The 20,429-nt window shown below is 53.1% G+C and overlaps 1 protein-coding gene across 1 annotated transcript; it reads right to left on the reverse strand.

The window, feature by feature from the left end:
* Nucleotides 1–1,017: 1,017 nt before the first annotated feature.
* MERTK (MER proto-oncogene, tyrosine kinase) lies at nucleotides 1,018–19,603 on the reverse strand. Its single transcript, XM_009885995.1, is given in 19 exon segments — nucleotides 1,018–1,498; nucleotides 3,228–3,364; nucleotides 3,751–3,910; nucleotides 4,109–4,218; nucleotides 5,138–5,256; nucleotides 5,392–5,484; nucleotides 5,799–5,879; nucleotides 6,178–6,273; nucleotides 6,380–6,465; nucleotides 7,927–8,080; nucleotides 8,434–8,587; nucleotides 11,742–11,893; nucleotides 12,200–12,383; nucleotides 14,842–14,957; nucleotides 15,646–15,732; nucleotides 17,409–17,582; nucleotides 17,820–17,920; nucleotides 18,215–18,578; nucleotides 19,489–19,603. Coding segments are annotated over 19 exon segments (2,964 nt in total).
* Between the last annotated feature and the right edge of the window lie 826 nt (nucleotides 19,604–20,429).

The raw sequence follows: 20,429 nt of genomic DNA on the forward strand, positions 1-20,429 counted from the left end.
CCCCTCCCCAGACCAGCACTCCCTCCTCAGCCCCCGCAACCCCTCCCCATCCCGGCACCCCTTCCCCATCCCAGCACCCTCCTCCCAAACCCCTGCACCCCCTCCCCAGCCTGGTACCCCTTTCCCCATCACTGCACCCCCTCCCCAGCCCGGCACCCCCGCACAGGAGGCGAGAGGCAGCTGGGCGGTGCGTGGGGTCCCGGCTCCATCTGCTGGCACGGCGGGGCGGCCGGGTGCTGTAGAGCATCCCCTGGTATGGAAAGAGCAGAAATCCCCCCAAAAAGGAAAAGGGGCGGCTGGGAAGGGCCAGGCCATCGCAGGGTGGCTCCATCCCTCCCGGGACCCCCTTAGAGATTCCTGTTTCCCGGTTGCTTCAACAGGACCAATGGTTTTCTCAGCGCACGGCGTGGACAGATGGAAACCTGCTGTCTGGGAGAAGGGGATTTCAAAGCACCCACTATTCCTGTTTGGGCTCTGCTTGCAATTTTCGATGGGGATGTCTCGCAGCATGAAATCCCCCAGCGAGCTATGTCGCAGGGGCCCAGACCACCCATAGGACTGTCCATCACAAAAGCCACAACAAATGGTGAAAAAAAAAAAGGCCACGAAGACCAGATGCACCCTTGCCTTTCGGTGTTGGTGCAGCCTGGACAGCGGGAAGGTAACCGCACGCGGGCTGGTACAGGAGAGCTCGCCTGTGCCCACTGTGTGCCCCCACACTTCAGTGCCGCCCGTCCTGGCCATGCTCTGTTACCCCCGGGGGGGTCAGGGCCTTCCTCTTACCTGCGAGCCACGGGGAGCTCAAATACCAAAGCCTCCCAATACATGAAAAACAGTTACAACATTCAATTACAAACCCCCATGACTTCAGCCCAGGAAAGAGCTCCTGGGAAGGGCTGGACTCCGCCATGAAAATCATGCAGGAAGAAATAAAACAGACGACTGTTTATTAAAATATACCCTCTCTGTCCTTTTCTCAGAGCCCGATTACACCCCACTCTGTGCAGGCTCCCGCTTTCACAGCAGCACTTTGGAGTCCTCCCCACAGCTATCGGTGCCCGGCAGCCCCGGTGCAAGAGAGCTGCCAGCGGGCAAGGTGCTGGCCTGGGTCCACGCTGAGCCCTCGCTGGCCACCCCGTCGGGCAGCAGCGGGACGTACGCCTCCTCCGCAGGGCCACCGAGCTGCTCCTCCAGGACGTACCTCGTCCCCCATTGTTCGTTGTGGTGGACATCCACGGCCACCAGCGCCGCCTCCGCTCCGGGAGAGCAGGGCTCAGCAATGTCCCCGGGGTCCAAATCAGAGTCCGCTTGGGGGAAGCCTGAATCCTGCGTGGAGTCTGGGCTCTCCTCGGGCAGGCTGGTGTTGATGTAGATGATGTCCCCGGATCCCCTGACGGCAGGCAGGTTTTCCAGCAGCTTCTCCAGATGGACCTTCAGCTGCGAGAACGTCGGCCGGGCGGCGGGGTCGGCTCTCCAGCACGCAGACATTATTTCATACCTGGAAATCGGGAGAGGAGCGTGGCTATCACAGAGGATCTTCCCAGGCACTGGGCTATGGGACGTACAGGGGCTAATTCCCCACTTCCCTCCAAACTGGGCAAGCCCTGAGACACTTTGCATTAAAACAAAGCAAAACCAACTCCCCTCTGCTCAGGCTGTTTGCCCAGTGGCAGGCATCGATCAGCCCAAGCTGCTGTTAGAAGTCTCTTCCAGTGCCTGGCACTCACTGAGGGCTGGGCAGAGGCAGCCAAGCTGCAGCCCTACGATCACCCCTCCCAGAACATCCCAGTTCTACTCCCAGGACATTGAGTCCTCCTTTTGTCCTTCCTGCAGGTGCCTGTTCCTAGGCTGGATGTCAGGGCATGCTGGAAACTCCCAGCGCCTCCCTGCGAGCACCTCTGGGTTCACACCGTCTCCTCTGCCCTCTCCCAGGCTGGATCCCTTAAAAGATTTCTTTGCTGTTTCCTTCAGGGACAGGGGTTGGAGAGGGGCTTTGTAGGACCATTGTGCCACTCTGAGCAGCTTTGCTAGTTTAACTGGTTTTGTATTTGCAGCTCTTAGCCATGGAGGAGTTAGACATTTTCAGCTGGAATGGCACCAGAGAAAAACTCAGGAAGAAAACTCCAGAGAAAAACCCTTGCTAAGCTGCTCAGAAATGCAGTTTTGAGGTTTCCACGTTTTCCCTTTCCAGATCAATAGATTTTAGGCACTGAAGGGCCCTGAGTAACAAGAGGGCATTTTGTGGGGCAGAGAAAAGCATCACCAGCCAAGACTTCCAGGCTAAAATGTACTATCTTTAAATAAATAAATAAATAAATAAATAAATAAATAAATAAAATACTAAAAAGTCTGATTGCTACACTACAAACTGCAGAGGGCACTGCTCCTGTCCTCGCAGGACCAGCGAGTTGACTTCGGCACTTCCCACCCGCCCCACACCACCGGCTGCCAACAGCGCAGCTCATCCGCCGCCTGTGCCAGCCCTGCAAACCATCGCTTTCTCCCAGGATATTCATTGGGATTTCTGGGCGCCAGTTTGCCTGGAGTTAAGAAGACACTTTTTCCTCCCTGGCTGATATGCTGCTCTGAGATCTGGCTTTTATTGGGAACGTCAAAACTCGGGAGATCATGCAAATATTAAAGGGTTTGAAGTTTTCGTTGATGTGACACTTCCATTTAAAATTTGACCCAGCCCGTTATTCTGGCCAGCTTTCCTCTAAGAGCAAACCTGCACGTGCGTTCTTGTAAGCTCCCTACCTGTCAACCCCACAAGGAAAAAAAGGTTAAATCCTTGCCTTTTTAAAAAAAAAAAAAAAAAAAAAAGCAGTCTTTAATAACTGTGTTTCTGGGGGCTGTGGGAGAAATGGAGAGGGTGAGGCAGAAGGTGACTCCCTCTCCAGTACAGACCTGTCTTACTCCACTTGGAGAAGCAGGTTTGCAGCAGGTGGGAGCACGGGAATACTGGTACGGTGTTTAATTGCGCTGCGATGCACAGCTTTGCGGGCTTTCGGCCACATTTCAGTGCTGAGCCACAAATCCACAGCACAAGCAGTTGTTGTGTCCTTAAAGAAAGGACATCAGCAACTGAGAACCACAAAGCACAAAGAGCAGCACCCCCAGAAACCACTAACCATCAGCGAAGGGCCAGCGACGCGCAGGTTGTTTGCGGGCAGACAGAGAGCAAAGGGGCTGTGCTTACAGCCCCGAGACAGGGTTACAATACTCACAGCTCATCCAAGCAGTCGTCGGGCTTTTTCAGGCGCTGCCCGTGGAAGAGGTACTCGTAGATCTCGTGGTTCTGCACTCCTGGGTAGGGCGTCATGCCTCGCGTCGCTATCTCCCACATGGTAACGCCAAATGCCCACTGCGAGGACAAAGGGAAAGCATGCTGAAAGGACATTTCCAGGAGGAATGAATGAGTCTTTTCATGTGGAAAGGTCACTGCCCAGCGTCCGCTGGGCCCTCACACAATGCTAAGAGTTGTCGCTCCCGTCCTGCCCTCCCCAAAATTGGAAATAATAAGCAATGCCACAGAAGAGGCGAGCGGCCTACTCAATAAACCTATTCCAGGACACTGGGCAGGCAGCAAAAGGTCAGTGCGTCCTGTTACCGACAGCATCCCTCTGGCTTTGCACTTCCAGGGTACAAGAACAGCCGTAACAAAGTGCAGCGAAGGCGGATGACTCAACCCGGGGATCAGTCCCCAGCCATCGCCTCCTGCCGCCTGGATACCCAGCCACATGGACCTACCACGTCGCTCTTGGTGGTGTAGACGCGGTCAGCCAGGGACTCGATGGCAATCCACTTCACTGGCATTTTTGCTATTCGGCCCTGACGGTAGTAATCACCACTATAAATCTTCTTTGACAAACCGAAGTCTGCCACGCACACCGTCATGTCGTCCCGTAACCTGTCAGGCGGAAACAGGGATGACAAGATAGAAAAGTTTGACGTGCCAAATTCTGAAGCAGAAACCTGAGGCTGAGCTCTTTTCCCATGTCTCTCAAAACAGAAGGTTTTATCGAAGGAAGCCAAGTTGTGCCGTAAAACCACAGGGCTTCCACTGGTGTTCATCTATCCAGGACAAAGCAGAGGAAAACAAACTCACATGCAGTTTCGAGCCGCCAAATCTCTGTGGAGAAAGTGCCGACTGCTCAGATACTCCATCCCCAGGGCGATATCGACCATGAACTTCACCAGCGTCTGCAGGGGCACAAACTGGGAAGGGAAGGTGAGGGTTAGCCAGTGTGAGCCCTTTGGGAGGCACATGTAGTTTGATCTGAAAGGCTTCCCCGTCCAGGGCTGCCAGCTGACATCCTAGTGGTCTCACTAGCCTTGGAGAGTACAAGGAGCCCACAGCAGCAGCCACCATGGACTCTCTCATCCCCATCGGGCTAACAGACTTAGACCGTAAAAAGCATCGAATCACAAGCCTGCAGAAGCTGCAGATGTGGGGACACTTGTTTTAGAAATAACACCAAGCACTCCCTCGCTGTGGTTTGCTGTAGCAGTGGATACCCTTCTCACCCCTCCACGTCCTTCTTCGACATCTCTGGAGTGCAGCCTGCAACTAGACATTGCTTGCTTGTTGCCTTTCCCACTGGCTGCCTTCAGATCAAATATTTCTGGCCAGAAAACAGCTCTGCAGAAAAGGACTCGGGTGTAAGGCAAGCTGACTGTGGTTCAGCTACACGCCTTTGTACCAACAAAGGCCAACCCATAGCAGGCTGCATTAGCAAAAGTGCAGCCAGCAGGTCAGGAGAAGCTATTCTTCCCCTTAATTTGGCACTGGTGAGGCCACATCTGGATAATGTGTCCCATCTGGGGCTCCTCAGTAAGAGAAAAACAATGTTGGAGCAAGCTCAGAGGCAGCCACGAAGATGAAGCTAGAGGAGATGGTGTACAAGGAGAAGCTGAGATAGTTGGACTTGTACAGCCTGGAGAAGAGAAGGTGAGAATCCCACAGGCTTTTGTGGAGCTGGATCCCACTGCTGCCACCTTACAAAGGCAGGAAGCAGGACTACAACCAAGTCCTCTTGATGTTCTCGAAAAGCAAAGGCAAGTTTGTCCCCAAAAGAGGCACAGTCCCACCTTGCTCCTCGCAGACACAGGGCCCTCTGTTCCTTGCGCTCATTACCTGGGGGGCCATCTCCAGCCGCGAGCGAAGCAGGAAGCTGTGCAGGTCACCATATTTCATGAATGGGAGAATCACCATGGGCTTGGGGACCTGCTGGGAGCTCAGCTCGATGCACACGCCTGGAAAACACAGACAGGTTGCACAGTCCTGCGGGCAAAGGCACCACACTCCCCCCGCAGTCATTTGTGGGGAACTCCCCAGTCTGGCTCCCCATCCCAAATCCCATCTGGAGCGCGAGGAGTGACAGCCCATACCTAGGAGCCTGATGACATTGGGATGGTCGAAGTCCTTCATGCATGCTGCTTCGCTGAGGAACTCTTCTATCTCCCTTTGGGAAAAGTTATCCACTGGGAAGCAGAGAAAAAAGAGGTTTAAAACCCCAAGAGCTTTAACACCCAAAATCACTGGTGCCATCTCCCTTCACAGCACAGCTCCTGCGTGGGTCAGGGGGAAGGGACCACCAGGATGTCTTTGCCATCCTTGGCTATCTGATATGAGTGCCCCTTCCTGACTGGCAGCAGGAGCTGGGCAGACAGGCCAGCATCCCCACAAAATGGTGCCAGGAAGCAGAGAGCGCACCACCTGAGGATGGGTACCAGGAGCACTGGCACTCACTGGGACAAACAACATCAAGTTCTGCAAGGCCAGGGTGATGACTTACACTTCATGGTCTTCACAGCCACCTTCTGCGGGGCACCTTCGGGCTGGCTGAGATGCCCCTCCATCACTGACCCGAACTCCCCTGCACCATGGGAAAGAAGCAAGCACTTTATCCACAGACCGGAGCATCACCTTTCAGGACACCACTATGGCATTTAAGATCTGAAATGCTCTAAGATGAAGTCCTTGTCCCCAAAAGTCTACGGTGAGGAGGCTTGCCTCTCATCAGAAGGAAGACATGGACCCAGGGGTTCTAGCACTTGGTCATCCTGACCCACCATCTCCTCCACATCACCTGGGCCTGGAGCTGGTGGATGATGGTAACAGGGGCAGCCCCTGCCCCATATGTCCATCCCCAGCTTTCCAGCCTCAGCACTCACCCTCTCCCAGGACCTTCCCCAGGCTGAGGGCATTTCTGTCCACAACAACGTCCTGCAGCTTCTGCTGGAGCTCGCTGCTGACGCCCAGGCTGCCCACTGTGGGAGAGGGAAACAGAAGCTCAGGTCACCTCTAACCTGCAGACACATCGCTGCTGTGATATTCCCATCAACCTCCTTGCCGAGGGATAAAAAATACACTTACGCGTAAGTTCAACAGCTCTCCGACAGTAGGACTTCTTGGCCGTATAGTTCACTGCCAGCTCCGAGTCGTTCATGCTGAAAGCGTTGCTGGAGGGACAGAAAGAGAGCCTGTTGGGCCACATGCTGCTGCTTCTCCTCCAATGAAGGAATTGCCGTGGTAGGGGCAGGTGACCACAGGGCTAGCAGGGGTATCGGTAGCGAAGGAGGAAATGCACATTCGCCTTAATCTTTTTGATTTCCTTCTTACTGGATCGGTGCCATTTCTTACAACGTCCGAGCAAAACAGCCACTTGATAAACAAGGCTGATCTGTCAAGGAGTGAGTCACAGAGGTTTTTTGGGGAGGAAATGGGATACTCATTTCCTACTCAGAGCGCAGTCTGTACCGGTAGGAATATGGTGCCCAGATCTACCACCTCCTAGAGTGATCTCTCCTCTTGCCTGATGCACAACTGCAGCCTGTCAATGCTCTCTGTTAGCACGTGCAACCCCCATCCTTTAGCCAAAAAGAAACTAAAGGGAGCTTCACAGCATGGCCCTGAAACGGTGGTGACGGGCACGCTGCTGGGAGATGCTGTGCAACCCCTCTGGTACGGGACCATGCAGAGGTCCAGCTCCGGGAAACAAAACCACAGTGAGTGCTCAAGAGCTCCCAGGGAAGTAGCATCGTACGGGAAGAGTGGCAATGCTACACCAGTTAGGGAAGGGATCCTTACATGCTACCAGTTTCCCAACTGGGATGGGGGTGATGCCATGTGAGATCAGAGTAGGTGGGACTCCTTCACCAGCTCAATAAACTCCCTTACTGAAATCGCGCTCTTCCAAAGGAGTTAATTATATCACATTTCCAGTTTGGCAGCAGACACCCAAGTGATAGCGCTTAAAAGAAAAGCTGCTAGCACCACAATTGTTTAACAAAAACAGTAGCACAGGGCAGTTAAATGCCACTTAGAAAGTCACAAGGGCGAGTGAGTAGCATTGGCTTATTATAGCAGGAAACAGTCCTTTGTCCACATCATTAAAACACCACTTATGCAGCCCAGTGGCAGTCTCTCTGCCCGGCGGTGCCACACTGAGCCATCGGACCAAGGAGCAGTCTCTCTGCCCGGCGGGGCTGGTGCCACACTGAGCCATCGGACCAAGGCACATTTGGTGCGTGATGAGGCAGGAGGGGTTTCTCTAGGCCACAGGAAACAGGATATTATACATCTCTGCTCTCTCACCTCTGTGTCAAAATGTCAAGGCCACCCTCCCATACCAAGTTGCACAAGTTTACTTCCCTTTAAAAATAGGAATAGTGAGTGAAAGGTGAACTGCTGGGCTAAGGAAGGGAAGGGAAGTACCGTCGCTGCCGTAAAAATACACTCAGTCGCTCACCACGGGCATAAAAAAATGCCATTTGTGGGAATGATGTCAGTACTGGGAGCAGAAGTCTTCCCCCTGTGTCCAGCATGGACTGCTGGCCACCTGCCCTGCCTGCCCGTGCCCCACGTGCCTGCGACCTGCCCAGCTCAGGGCACCTCTGCAAGCTGTTTTCCCTTCAGCTTACCCATATTTTGTTTCCACACATCTTTTCTGGATGACCACGGACAAGCAGAGGATCAACCCGACAGCAATGGTCCCGCAGATAAAGCCCAGGGCTACGATGAAGGAGTCTGTGTTCTCAGAGGCTGGAGTCGAAGAGGGGGCTGAGGTTATTAATCCTAAGAAAATATCCCATTAATGGAGCCGGTGAAGGAGTCAGCCCACAGCACCCAGGGATTGGGGGAGGATTTCCCAGGGGCTGAAACCAAACCCAGTAAAGCCCAAAGGGCTGTATGGGAGAAGAGGGCATCAGGACCAAGGCTGCGTGTGGAGAGCAAGTCTCTCCCGGCTACCAAAGCACACTGAAGGTCCCAGATTCTTGGCCGATAGCCTGGCTGACGGGGAAAGCATCTGAAGGAGGATGGAGGGATGCCAAACGGCTTTGGCTGGGCAAGGAAAGCACGCCCTGTGTGCTTCCCCATCACCCTCCCCTGCACGCACACCGCACAGGCGGAGACAGGCATCTCCTTACCGCTGCTGGGGATGAAGACCTCCACTGGACTGCTGAAAGGTCCCACTCCCCCCTTGGTGACGGCAGCCACACGGACGGAGCAGGTGGCGTTGGTGGCCACCACGGGCAGGATGGCCACGCTGGTGTTCTGCCGGGCTTCAGCGGAGACGTTCTGCTGGAGAGAGGAAGGGAAGAAAAGCCTGGGCTGGGGGAGACAGCAGCCCATCCCTACAGCAGGACGGAAACCTGGAGATTTATTGAGAATTGTCCCCTTGTCAAACTTGTGCGTTGCTTCGCTTTCACAAGCCCGGAGGAAATGCAGCACCAAGCTATTTACAGAGAATAATAGCCCTGCCTGCAAGAGCCGGATGGGATCTGGAAAGGCCCTGAGCAGCGCTTCCCATTCAAACCTCGTGCTGCTGTGCCTCTTTGCTTGTCAACAGCAGCGGGACCAGCGGCCTGAGCCAGAAAAGAGGCAGGAAAGCACCCTCACAAGGAAGGGGGGAAGAAGGCATTTCATGCACTGGTGTTAACATGCATTTTGACCCCCAGCCTTCACCGTGGTCGCCTTGGCCAGCAGAGGCTCGCACCCCTCTTCGCTGCCGGCCAGGCATCCCTGCGGCTCGTGTGGGGCAGCTCCGCGGAGCCTCGGCACCCGCAGAGCCTTGGCGCTCGCCATCACCGTTCCTCCACAGAGCATCTCTGACCGCTTTCAGCCACAGCCCTCCTGGTTTGCTCGTTCAAGTGCCCTGCCACAGAAAGTAGATCTTAGGGCAGATATTTTCTGACTGTGGTTTTGTGTCAAGCTAATAATATTTCAAGTTTTAAGGGCGTGTTTCCTTGCCTGGTAACAAGGCAGGAGTCAGCGTGCCCCATGGCACAGACCTTTTCCCTTGGTAAAAACACAAGTGAGTCTTCTCCTGCAAATTCCCTGTTGTTTCCTGGTCTTCTTCAGCCGAGAAAGCGCTGCTGCTGCTCTCCACCGACCCCCAGCTGCAAAACAGCTGCCCAGTGGCATCCAAAACATCTGGTGGGCTGCTGCAGCCGGCAGATCCCAGCTCCTTACCCTGGCTGAACGTCACGTGGCTGAGCAAAAGCAGCAGCCGAGGGGGATCAGTGGCCAAGGAGGAGGAAATTGGAGCCACTCAGAGGGAACCAGTTTCTGTTCACAGTCATAAAAAAGCCACAGAAATGGATATGAAACGCGCCCCAGCCCCAGGAGTCTCTGGGCCATCGGGCAGCGGCATGAGCTGATACCCGCTGCTGCTTCTGCTCCCTCACTCCTGCTTTCCTCCCATCTCACGTTCACAGCATCCCTCGGCAGAAACGCACGCACGATCGTTTCCATACTGCCCGCCTAAACAAGCACCAGGATCCTTGCCTATCGCAGCCGGAGTGTCATCTGAGGACAGGGCCCAACTGATACCAAACAGACCGTGGAGAGCGTGAGCACACTGGCAAAGCAGACAGCCGTTCCGGCAGGACACAACTGCCAAAGTTAATGGTTTTTTATGAGTCTTGCGGTAGTTGAGGAATTTCCTCACGTCCCAGCTCTGACAGCCTTGGCTCAAACAAGAACTGCTGGTTTAAGAAGAAAATAAAATAACTTCTTTTTTTAAAGTTTTTAAAATAGTTTTTAAGCTGGTTGTGGAGAAAGAAGAGGCCTGCAGGTGGCCTTGCTGACACAGAAATACAGGACCCCCAACACACACACCCCTTTATTGTGCTGGGGTTGTTAAACCGATGATTATTTTGGGGCATTTCATGTTTAGCCTCTCCAGGGTGCCAAAACTCAGAGACTTTATTTCTGAGAAATCAGAGCTCTGCTCGACAGCAAGCATGTTGCTCTCGTGCTTTGTGTCTGTCCATCTGCTCAGGAGACCCTTGGGGGTGCATGGGAGAACCGGGCACAGCACCAGCCCACCGTGCCCTGCAGAAAGGTGACGGCACAGGCCCCAGCCCTTCCCGTGCCTCGTAATTCTGCGCAACAGCCCTTGTAAAAAGACATGCTGGCCCCAGCCCTCAGCTGGCTCCGACACACATTTTTGCCTTCTATAAAACCTGGAGGGTGATGAAACAAATCAGCGACAAACACAACTGCTTCCTTCAGTCTGCAAAGAGCCAAGGTCCCTTGCGCAGCTACCTCCCTCCTGAACTTACTCCCCACCAGATGGGTTTTTTGAGCCTCCTGAAATCCAGCCTTAATGAGGACGGTTATTGACCAGGAAGCCAAGCAGAAATTTCACCCCATAAGCACTTGACTGGGGAAATTTATAAAAAAACAACAACAACAAAAGATAGTCTCCCAGGGCTTAAAGGGCAAGTCCTATTTTTTGCTTTCTGCTTGAAAGACGACAAATATGTCAGCATTTTTTTTTCTACGCTAGTCACAAGACCATAATATTGTTTCCCTGACTTCACTCAGTCTGGATCTATACATGCTTTTTTTCAGAGGCGCAAAAGGAGAACAGAAAATGCAGCATCCTACAAAAAATAGGGTGTGAGTCACTTTTTCCACACCGGGTTCAGGCCATCAGTGCCTCTCTGTGCTTTCAGCCTGGGACAGAGGAAGACCAAACTGCAGCGCAGAGGCGACAGCTGGATACATCTGTGCAATTATCCAGAAGCACCCCGACCACTGGCAGAGCCTGGACAGGATACTCTTTTGCCCAGTAGCTGAGATGAGCGAGGACTGCCCGAGAGGTCAGGCCAACCTCACCCTAGCAAATTCCTGAAGGCTACCTCCCAAATTCTGGGAAAGGCAAGCAAGGTCATGCCAGATGACTTTGTATGCTCATGGACAGGCCTCCCCACCCCAAAATGTTCCTTGAGCTACAAAACTCTCTGCTATGGATTTGCAGATGAGTTAATGCATGGAATAAATCCCATCTGAGCAAGGAATGACTCAAAACGCAGCAAACAAATTCTTCCAAACACCTTATGATTGACTCCATTGCTGAAAGTACCAAGAGATGCTGCCAAACCTTGACTGCCACTCCAAAGGCCATACCAAAGATTGCCGACACCCGGAGGAGCATCTCACTTCTATTGTAGAGAACAGGAGCCATGGTAGCAAACTTCTTGTCTCCTTCCAGCAGAACTGCTTCTTCCCAATATTAATGACTTAGGGCATTACCATGAGTTACATAAACATGCGAGAGAGAGACTACTTGTATTAAAAAATCCCAGATGAAAGCACAAGAGAGCAGACAAATAAGCTCAGAAAGAATATATGGAAGCACCAAGACCAAACCAGACATCCCTGCTTGATGCCTGGTGGGATCTTTTACTAGGCTTTAGCCATTCTTCCTCATCCCCTGGTGACTTACCAATCCCTTGGAGTTCTGCCACCTGTACCAGATGTGATAGCCCTGCAGTTCCCCGTGGATCCTCCCCAGGGGAGGCTTCACCCATCGGATCTCCACGGAGGAGCTGGATTCATTGAATGACACCGTGACGTTCAGTGGTGGGGTGGTTGGAGCTGCAGGAATCAAAGAGAAAGAAGGTGAGGGGAGCTGGGTGGATGGGTGCAAGGACATGGCAGGCTGATGGAAAATGAGCTGTAGCTCAACCAGAAAGCACACGGTATTTCCTCCAGCCTTCAATATTTCCAGCAGGTGACCACCCGTGGGTAAATTTCCTTTCCCCAATCAACAGAGTCGAGATGTCTCACCCTGTAAGCAACCACGACTCTTGATGAGCATCTCATCCAGAGAGTCCTGCACAAAGCACAGCTGTATGACCGAGGTAGGGAAACCCTTCTCAGTCTTTGCTACTCATTTCCTACCTCCCTCGGTGGTGCTGGCAGTTATCCAGGGGCTAAATGCCGACCAGCCGACTTCATTCCCGCAGGAAACGCGGATGTTATAGTCCGCCATGGGCCCCAGCTGCTGGATGTGATACACGTGGGGCGGCACCGAGGTGTTGAAGAGCAGAAGTGAGACATTGCTTTGTGGAATGGCTTCCTTGACCTTAATTGAAGAATCAGTCCACAAACAGGGATTAGTCAGCAACAACCTGCCGGGTGAGACGCGCGGCGGGAATTTTACATCTGCAAACAGGACCCAGAGCCCTGCCTCCCTCCCTGCCTCCCATCCAAACACCGGCAGGGCCTTGTTCCTGCATGCAGGCTCATCTCTGCCGAGCAGAAAGCTGATGACGGGCCCTTCGCAGGGCCCAGGGCAGAGAAAGAGTTGCGGTGGGGACATAGCAGAGATGTGTTAAACCATCACTGAGGAAAGGAGGAGGGAGGGATGATTTACTCTTTCTTGTGGTGTGCAGCAAAAGAAGCACCCAATAACATTACCAGGCAGCAAGTCCCAAACAAACAAAGGGAAGTCCTTCTTCATGCAACACATCATTAGACGACAGAACTTATCACCGTCAGATGTTGCAGGACCAAGCGCAGACTTCATCAGACCCCATCACTACATTTAGCAGCATGAATGATTTCAACGTACTAAAAACAAGTCATGCCTTTTACACTAAGAGAAATTGCGCTCTCCCCAAAGGGCTGGCTGTTGAGCTGTCCACACAGCCCTTGCAGCTCTCCAGAAAGCGTCTCATTTCGTGGGAAGCACCACAAGAGTGGCAGGGGCCAGGACAGTGGGAGGAAAGAGGGATGAGCAAGAATGAGGGACGCCGGCGCAAGCAAGACAGTTAACTCGGAAGACAACCCACAGGACATGTTTCAGCATGAACCACAATCAGAAAGTCATACAGTCCTCTCGAAGGCCTCCTGCATGGTTTCGGGGTGGCAGGAGAGCTGCCCTTCTGCTTGAGGAACAACCATACCCTCTGGGTAGCTCAGGGTGCACAGGATGGTCTCAGCATCAACACCGGCAAAAAGAGAATAGCCTTCAGCTTCATAAAGCTGAGAAGATCCCCAAGCCATCGCTCGATGCGTTGAGGGAGGTGAGCAGCAATCAGATGAATGTGCAAGCCACTTCTGAAAGCACCACTGGGACTGGCTGTTCTCCTGAGCATCAAGCCCAGCTCAGCTATCTCGATCCTCAACTTGTCTTCTGGAGTGAATTCATCAGACTAATGTATTTATATTTATAATGAAAAATCAGTCTTTTTGCAAATTTAAACAGCTTGAACTTGCCAGGTGTGACGGCAACAGCTTCCCTTTTAAGCACCAGCGTGCTCAGAAATGAGTCACTTGGTTGGTGGGCCATGCTACCCAAGCGAGGGGATTATCAAAGGCAACAGGAGAAAAAAGGCTTAGTCACAGCTGTGTTTTTGCCAGAAATCATGTCTTGTTTTCCAATTCGAAAGGCTATTTCCTAATGACAGACTATAAACGTTAAGTCATAGGAAATTCCTTGGCTCTCCACCCCACTTCCCGAGCTCCAGCTGGACAACAGTGGAAGCGGTGCTAATATTAGCTCTGGTACCTTTCCTCCCTGTAACTCCTTTCACTTTTACCTGGCTTCAAACATCACCTCTCTCTCAGCTGGAGTATAGATTAGCCAGTATAAAAAACATATCCACAAGAGAGCAAGCAATGGGCTTGAACTGTGAAATCCAGCAATGTCAAACAGAAAGAGCAGGTGGAAACTACTTGCAGGGCTGTACCCATGCAGGTGGCATTCCCTGACTTGCCCAGGACAGACAGACAATCCTCCAGCTCCTTCCCAGTGCTTGCAAGGAGTGGAGAACCAAAGGAAACCTCCACCTCCAAACCCCAGCAGGAAGGCTGCTTGGTTGGGAAGTGTTTGACCAGGAGGTGACAGTAGGGATAAGCATGTGCCTGCAGCAACTCAAAGCTCCCAAAGTGGCCCGAAGAGCTACGTGGAGCAGTTCTGGGCATCTCTGCATGAACAGTCATGACAACCTGACTTTCTTGCCCGAGGGGAGAGATTCTCGCAGCTTGCCTCCCGCACGCTTCACAGGCACGAGCCCAGATGGGGTCTTCCAGGCAGGTGGCTCACTTGTTCCCATCACCCCTTGTTTCTGCCCGCTCTCAACCACCTCCCTCCCAGGACAGAAGCCTGCTTCACACTCCCGGCGTCAGTCTCTCTATGGGACCTCTTCTGCCAACTATCCCCCCTCGCAGTGGGCAGAGCAAAGCCGCTTTTTGTGAGCAGATGCTACCAAGCTGGTCTCCAGCAGCTCCTTCCCAGCCTCCTGTCCACCTCGGCAGTGCTCCAGCTGCCCGAGCTCCCAGCATCTGGGGACTCTGCTCACTGCTCAACTGGGACTCCTTAACATCATGCCACCACCAATTTCCCAGTCAGCCGGACCACAGGGTGCATGTGGAAGAGCACACCAGCTTCCCCTTTCAATGCCACTGGGAAAGTCCAACTCAGTTTGCCCAAACAAACAGCCTGGTGTGGTTCATGCCAAACAACACTGATTTCCACCTACCTCGTAGCATCCATGCGAGGGGAGTTGTAGGGGCAAAGAGGGGTTATGGATGGTTACCTGGACACTGCAGCTGTTCAAGGCAGAGAACGCATCAAAGCCTGGCACCCAGGATATCATGATACCATGACCTGTTCTGTTGAGGACACGCACGCTGGCGGGTGCGGATGGGATTCCTGCAGGGAAAAGCCAAGGGCAGTCAACCTAAGCACAAACGTGGCACATCTGGCTTCCCCCTGGCAGCTCCTGGGGCTCAGTCCAACTGTGTGTGAACCCCAGGTACTGCCCTGGCTACAGCCGCAGCGGCATCCTCTAGCTGTGTACTGCGGATGTTTCAGACCACTGGAGAGGGAAGCAGAAAAAAGTCATTTGCAGGACTATTTTGGACATGTTCTATATTTGTGAGCTGAAACAGCACTCTCTGTTGCTTAGAGGCAATCACATATTTTGGGGAACACCTTCCTCACATTGCCAGAGTGGCTCCCATCAGGAATGTCGAGAATTTTCACCATTTCCTATGGAAAATTGCGAGCACCACCCTGGTTGTGAAGGAAGGAAAAGAGTGATACAGCCCTTCCGAAACCTGCTCTGGGGCTGACAGTTCTGCTTTCAAATGCGCTTTTTGGTGCTTCCTCCCACGGTGGCGATACTGGGATGACAGAACCGCACCGGGTCACCATGCTACTACGTGCATTCCGCTTGATTTTAAATACAGGTTTAAAATGAGAAAAAATAAGTATGGGAGCCCTAAAAACACTTCCTTCAGCTCGTGTAAAATGAGTGCTTGGAAGTGTGGAGACCAGGAAATCTCCTGCTTGGACACATGTAGTCAACAGGTAAAGCGAGTATCACGTCCCCTCTTACCTTTCACATTGACCTGCCCCGGGTTGGACGCGGTCAGCCCTTTACTGTTGTGAGCCTCGCAGCTAAACAGCGCCGTTTCATTAAGACCTGACAGGGGAAAAACAAGGAGCTGTTCGCTGGACCTGCACAAAATGCCCAAATCACACCAATTCCCCACCTGCTGCTCACAGAAAACCCTTGCATCTTCCCTTCTTGCACTGTTGCTCTATTTTTTTTCCCAGCGACACAGAAGACCTTTTATTTTGCACTCACTGCTTCCCTTCTCAGCATTTCTGCGCCGACCGCCCGGGGATGACCCCTGCGATCCAGCTCACCCACCTTCCACGCCGCGAGCACGAGCGTGCTGTCAGCGCAGGACACGGCACAGCGGGCAGGACTGTACGTTTCTACGGCGCCGTTGCACAACCTCCTGAGTAAGCACTTGTTTTGCGTTCAAAAAGGGAAAGGCAGAAAGCAGAAGAGCCCACCACCACGGCTCAAATCAGATGACTTATTGCTTTTCGAAGATTGCTCAAATCTCCCAGCTGATAATGGAGAATGACTGCTTTTGGGGGCCACTGGAAATACCCGAGTGCGGACAGCTGCATGTTTCCCCTGGGGGGTTGGCATGGCCGGTGCGAGATGACCCCGGGCAGCAACAGTGCTCAGGATTTTCGTCTCCTGCGAAGGACTCTACTGGAAGTGCAGGGCACCTCCTGGGCACGTTGCTTGCTGCTGCCGCAAGGCAAAGGGCTTGCCACGGTGCGCCGGACACGCCGAGCGTTTGGTCGCAGCAGCAGTGGTGCCTCTCACTGAGACGGGGCTCCTGGGCCAGGAGGGGGATGGTTCAAATGACCCGACCTAGCGTGTGCCAGCCGGACGCAAGAACATCCAAGAGGAATGAGTCACTTCTTCCGGCTTTCACTGCCTTTTAAAGCCTGCCTTTGGATGCCAAGACGAGTCAGTTATAGTTTGGCTGCTAATTAGCTAGTGGCCTTCTCCTCATGAGCAAATCAAGAAACCCCTCCTCTCTTTTGCCTCTGCAGGCAAAACCATGATGGGTTTTATGTTACATGAAGGACTTTTCTCCCTGTGCTCCATGGGGCAGGCATGGAGACACGCTGCAGGGGCCAACCCAAGGTCTTCCAGAGACATTAAGAGGGGACCACCTGTAATGCAGCCCATAAGAGCAGCAGTGTGCTTGTTGGCACGGCCACAGGCTAGAGGAAAAATCTACTTCTTGCTTAAGAAAGAGCAGTTTGAGTGTCCGGCCTCTTCCAAGGAAGAAATTTCCAGCAGCAGCCAGAGAAGGTCAGATGGGAGTTCCTGCCCCCAGGTCATCCCTGGCAGAGTGGTCCCCAGGGCTGCCAAACAAGCGGCACAGACAGCGCTGGGCAAAGCCACACTCCCAGTGCTGAGGATGGAGCAGGCTGGGACTCATTTTTGCAAACTGGTACCTCTGGGGTACCTCTCTTGCAAAGCCGGACCCCCGTGTCCCACTGTATACAATTTGACGGCCGTATTTTATGCCAAACCTCCTGGGAAATTTATCTGTGCTGAGCTTCCCGGCGAAGCGTCAGCAATGCACAGTGCCACACAGCCAAAACCAAAGCAGGCTGCAACAGCCTCGTGCCGGTGCGTGGGAGCACAGCCCCCACCTAACAGGAGGTGCGAGCCAAGGGGAGAGGCTGTGAGATGCCACAAGACACCTTTTCACCCTGCCCTTCCCAGTAGCCACACAGAGGTGTCCCAACTGGCCGTGGCAAGGGTGCTGCTGGGCTCACCTGGCACAGTCAAGACTGACGGGGAGATGTGGGGTTTCTCATTGACTTGGATGTTGTTGCGAAACCAGTAGATCTCCACGGGCTCCGGTGGGCCCACAGCTTGGCACGTGAGGTTGAAGGGACTGTTCTTGGTGACATTCAGCTTCTCGGGCTGTTGAATGAAGTGCGGGAGCCCTGCACAGACACAAGCAGAGAAGCAAGAGATTCAGAAAGCTTGGCAACACAGCCCTATCAACAAGCCCAAACTTCCTGTCAGGGGCTATGCCCAGCTCTGGCAACAAGCCCCTTCCCATCCAGGATTCCCCATGTCTGGAGGACAGCTCACACGTCATGGTCCCTGGGGCTCTCACTCAGCCAGGGCACAGTGCTCCACCTCTCCGGTACGTCCACCCTAGCCCTCCTCCAGCTCACCTTCCAGCTGCACCAAGATGGGATCCGACACCACCTCCATGCCAGAGATGTTGAGTTTGCAGACGTAGGAGCCATTATCCGAGCGCTGGGCGGCAACGATGCTGCCAGAGAGAACGGAGACCGTGTCAGGGCTTTGGCAGGGAGCATTGCCCTGCACACAGCTCCCACAGGAGGACATGGCAAAACTGCTGGACTGGGGATGGGTGTCAATCAGTACCAACCACCCCACAGCACACACCAAGCAGAAGCTGAGCTTGCAAAGCCAGGCTTTGGGGGCTAGGGAGCATCTGCCTGTCGTAGTCCCAGTCCCAAGCTCCTGCTAGCCAACTGACCTCCCGTCTCTCCCTGGGAGCCAACACTCAGGGCATCCCTCCAGGAAGGAAAGCACCGGTTACCTGAAGGTGGAGGTCATTGCCACCTCCTCCTCGTCGGAGATCTCGAAGTGGCTGGTGGCAATCCGGTCCAGCACATCCAGCTCCCTCCCGTCCTTCCACAAGGAAATGCCTGGGGCATCCGGCCTGAGCAGCACCTGAGGTACTTTGATGGAGCAATTAAATGTGACATCCTTGTGTTCGTTAATCACAATGTGCCGCACCGTGGGGTTAAACTTAATCTTTCCTAGAGAACTGGTTAAGGGCTCCTCCTGGGGCTGCTCTGTGCTCTGGTGAGGCCAATGACCAACGGTGGCCACGCTTTGCTCAGGGCGGTGGGACTCTGCTGACAGGTACAGCCTTGGATCTCGATTTCGGTCAGCATCATCTGCAAGAGAAGACCTCGGTTTTGATACCACCAGCCAGCCAGCGCCCCCTTCCAACATCCTGCAAAGCCTCCCAGCTTCCACTACTAATTAAAGGCAGTTCATTTACAGATGCTCCAAAACTTCAAAATCCCTGAGACCTCTCACAAGAGCCCCAAGGAGGAAACATGGAGGAAGGGACTGCCCCAAGACTGAGTACATACAAGCAGTACCTCCAAAAAGAATTTTTTTAAAACAAACCGGAGCAGCCCAGGCTAAAGGAAGTGTTTGGCTGCTTCTGCTTCGGCAGGCGAGAGGCAGGAGCTATTTCTGCTGCGTCGCACCCCTGGGACTGGAATATAAAAGGATCCCTGGGCAGGAGGAATTTGGGACTTTACTCCAGTAAACCCCTTTCGGGGGCCTCATCTCAAGCATTTTCAGCTGGGGCAGAGAAAGAGTCCTCGGCGGGGATTTCTCTGATTTTAGGCTCTTTGTTGGTGACGCTGCTCCCTTTCCAGGACAGGGTGAGCTGCTCTGAAAGAGGGAGATGCTCTCTGAGTCAACCACAAACCCTTTTGCTAAGCTAAGTGCCTCCACCGAGCTGCTTTTCTTGGGAAAACAGCTGCAGACAGATGAAGAAATGCCTTCAGACAGTGTGTAGGAGCTGGCTACTGTTTAGTGTTGTTCTCCCAGGGTCTTTTCCCAGATATTTTTCCCAAGGGAAAGCTATTTACCAGCTCTTTCTGAGGGCTTTGTACCCCCACCTACAAACCACTTAACATGTTCTGTAACTGCGTTCCCCTCCACCCTCCCAGTAGTATCCCAGGAAGTATCCCACCCCAGCCACAAACAAGATGAAGAGCAGCTCCATATAAAGTAACTCCTCCCAAACAAAACTGTATATTTTGAAGAGAGAAGATCTAGAGAACATACCACAAGTAGATGCTTTCACTAGACCGTTTCCGAGCTTCCTGAGGCTTTCACAGGCATATAGATATCCCAAGCGGAGTCATAAATCTCCCTTGCTGCTTTCAGCGAGCAAAGGCATCGTGCCAGACAATTTGAAAGGTAATACCACAGATACAAAGCACAAACTTTTTGTTTAATCAGAGTTCAGCTGTGTTTGTTTTGAGGCAGGTCTTAGTCCTCCAGCATCAAACGACAAGTTTTTAAAGCTACGTCATTACTATTGTGAGTAATGGAGCATGAGCCGAGTGCACTTTCCCGAGAGCCAAGAAACACAACGTAATTTTGAGGCTGGATATATTCCTTTGCTAAATTGCTCACTATTTTTAACCCTCGAGAAATGCTACTTCTAGACAGAAATTTGAGAAGGCTTTTTAAGTTCAGCCCGGTCTGGTGGTGCAGAGGAAAGCGCAAGGCTCTCCCTGGCTCTCGAACAAAACAATGGGTTTCCCTTTTAGAAAAAAAAAAAAAAAAAAAGACCCTAAGCTTTTCCAACCTGCTTCCTAAGCTTTCCCATCCCAACACAAACAAAGGCCATGTGACCACTGCAAAACGCAGCCGACTGCCATTTACTTGGGGGCCGGGTCACCAGCTCTCAAACAAGCCAGGCAGCTCCAAAAAGATTTGCCAAATGCAAACAAGCGTGCGACACCAAATCCCCTCCCCTCCCCTGCTCTTCCCGGAGGTTACCCAGGCTGGAGCCACTCACTGCCTGGCACAATCCAACCTCAAACAGCTGTTTTCATGCTCCGTTTCAAAGCTTTCCAGCTCTGGACGGAGCTGCTCCCCCGGCGGGGACCCCTGGCCGGGGAGGACACGGACGAGTGCCGGCACTCTGCCTGCTCTGCGATGATTTCTGCTCACCCAGGCTGCTTCAAGTTTAAAGGCAGAGAGCAAAGGTGATCTTT

This window comes from Charadrius vociferus, unplaced genomic scaffold (genome assembly GCF_000708025.1).
Source record: "Charadrius vociferus isolate BGI_N301 unplaced genomic scaffold, ASM70802v2 scaffold455, whole genome shotgun sequence".
Classification (NCBI taxonomy): Eukaryota; Metazoa; Chordata; class Aves; order Charadriiformes; family Charadriidae; genus Charadrius; species Charadrius vociferus.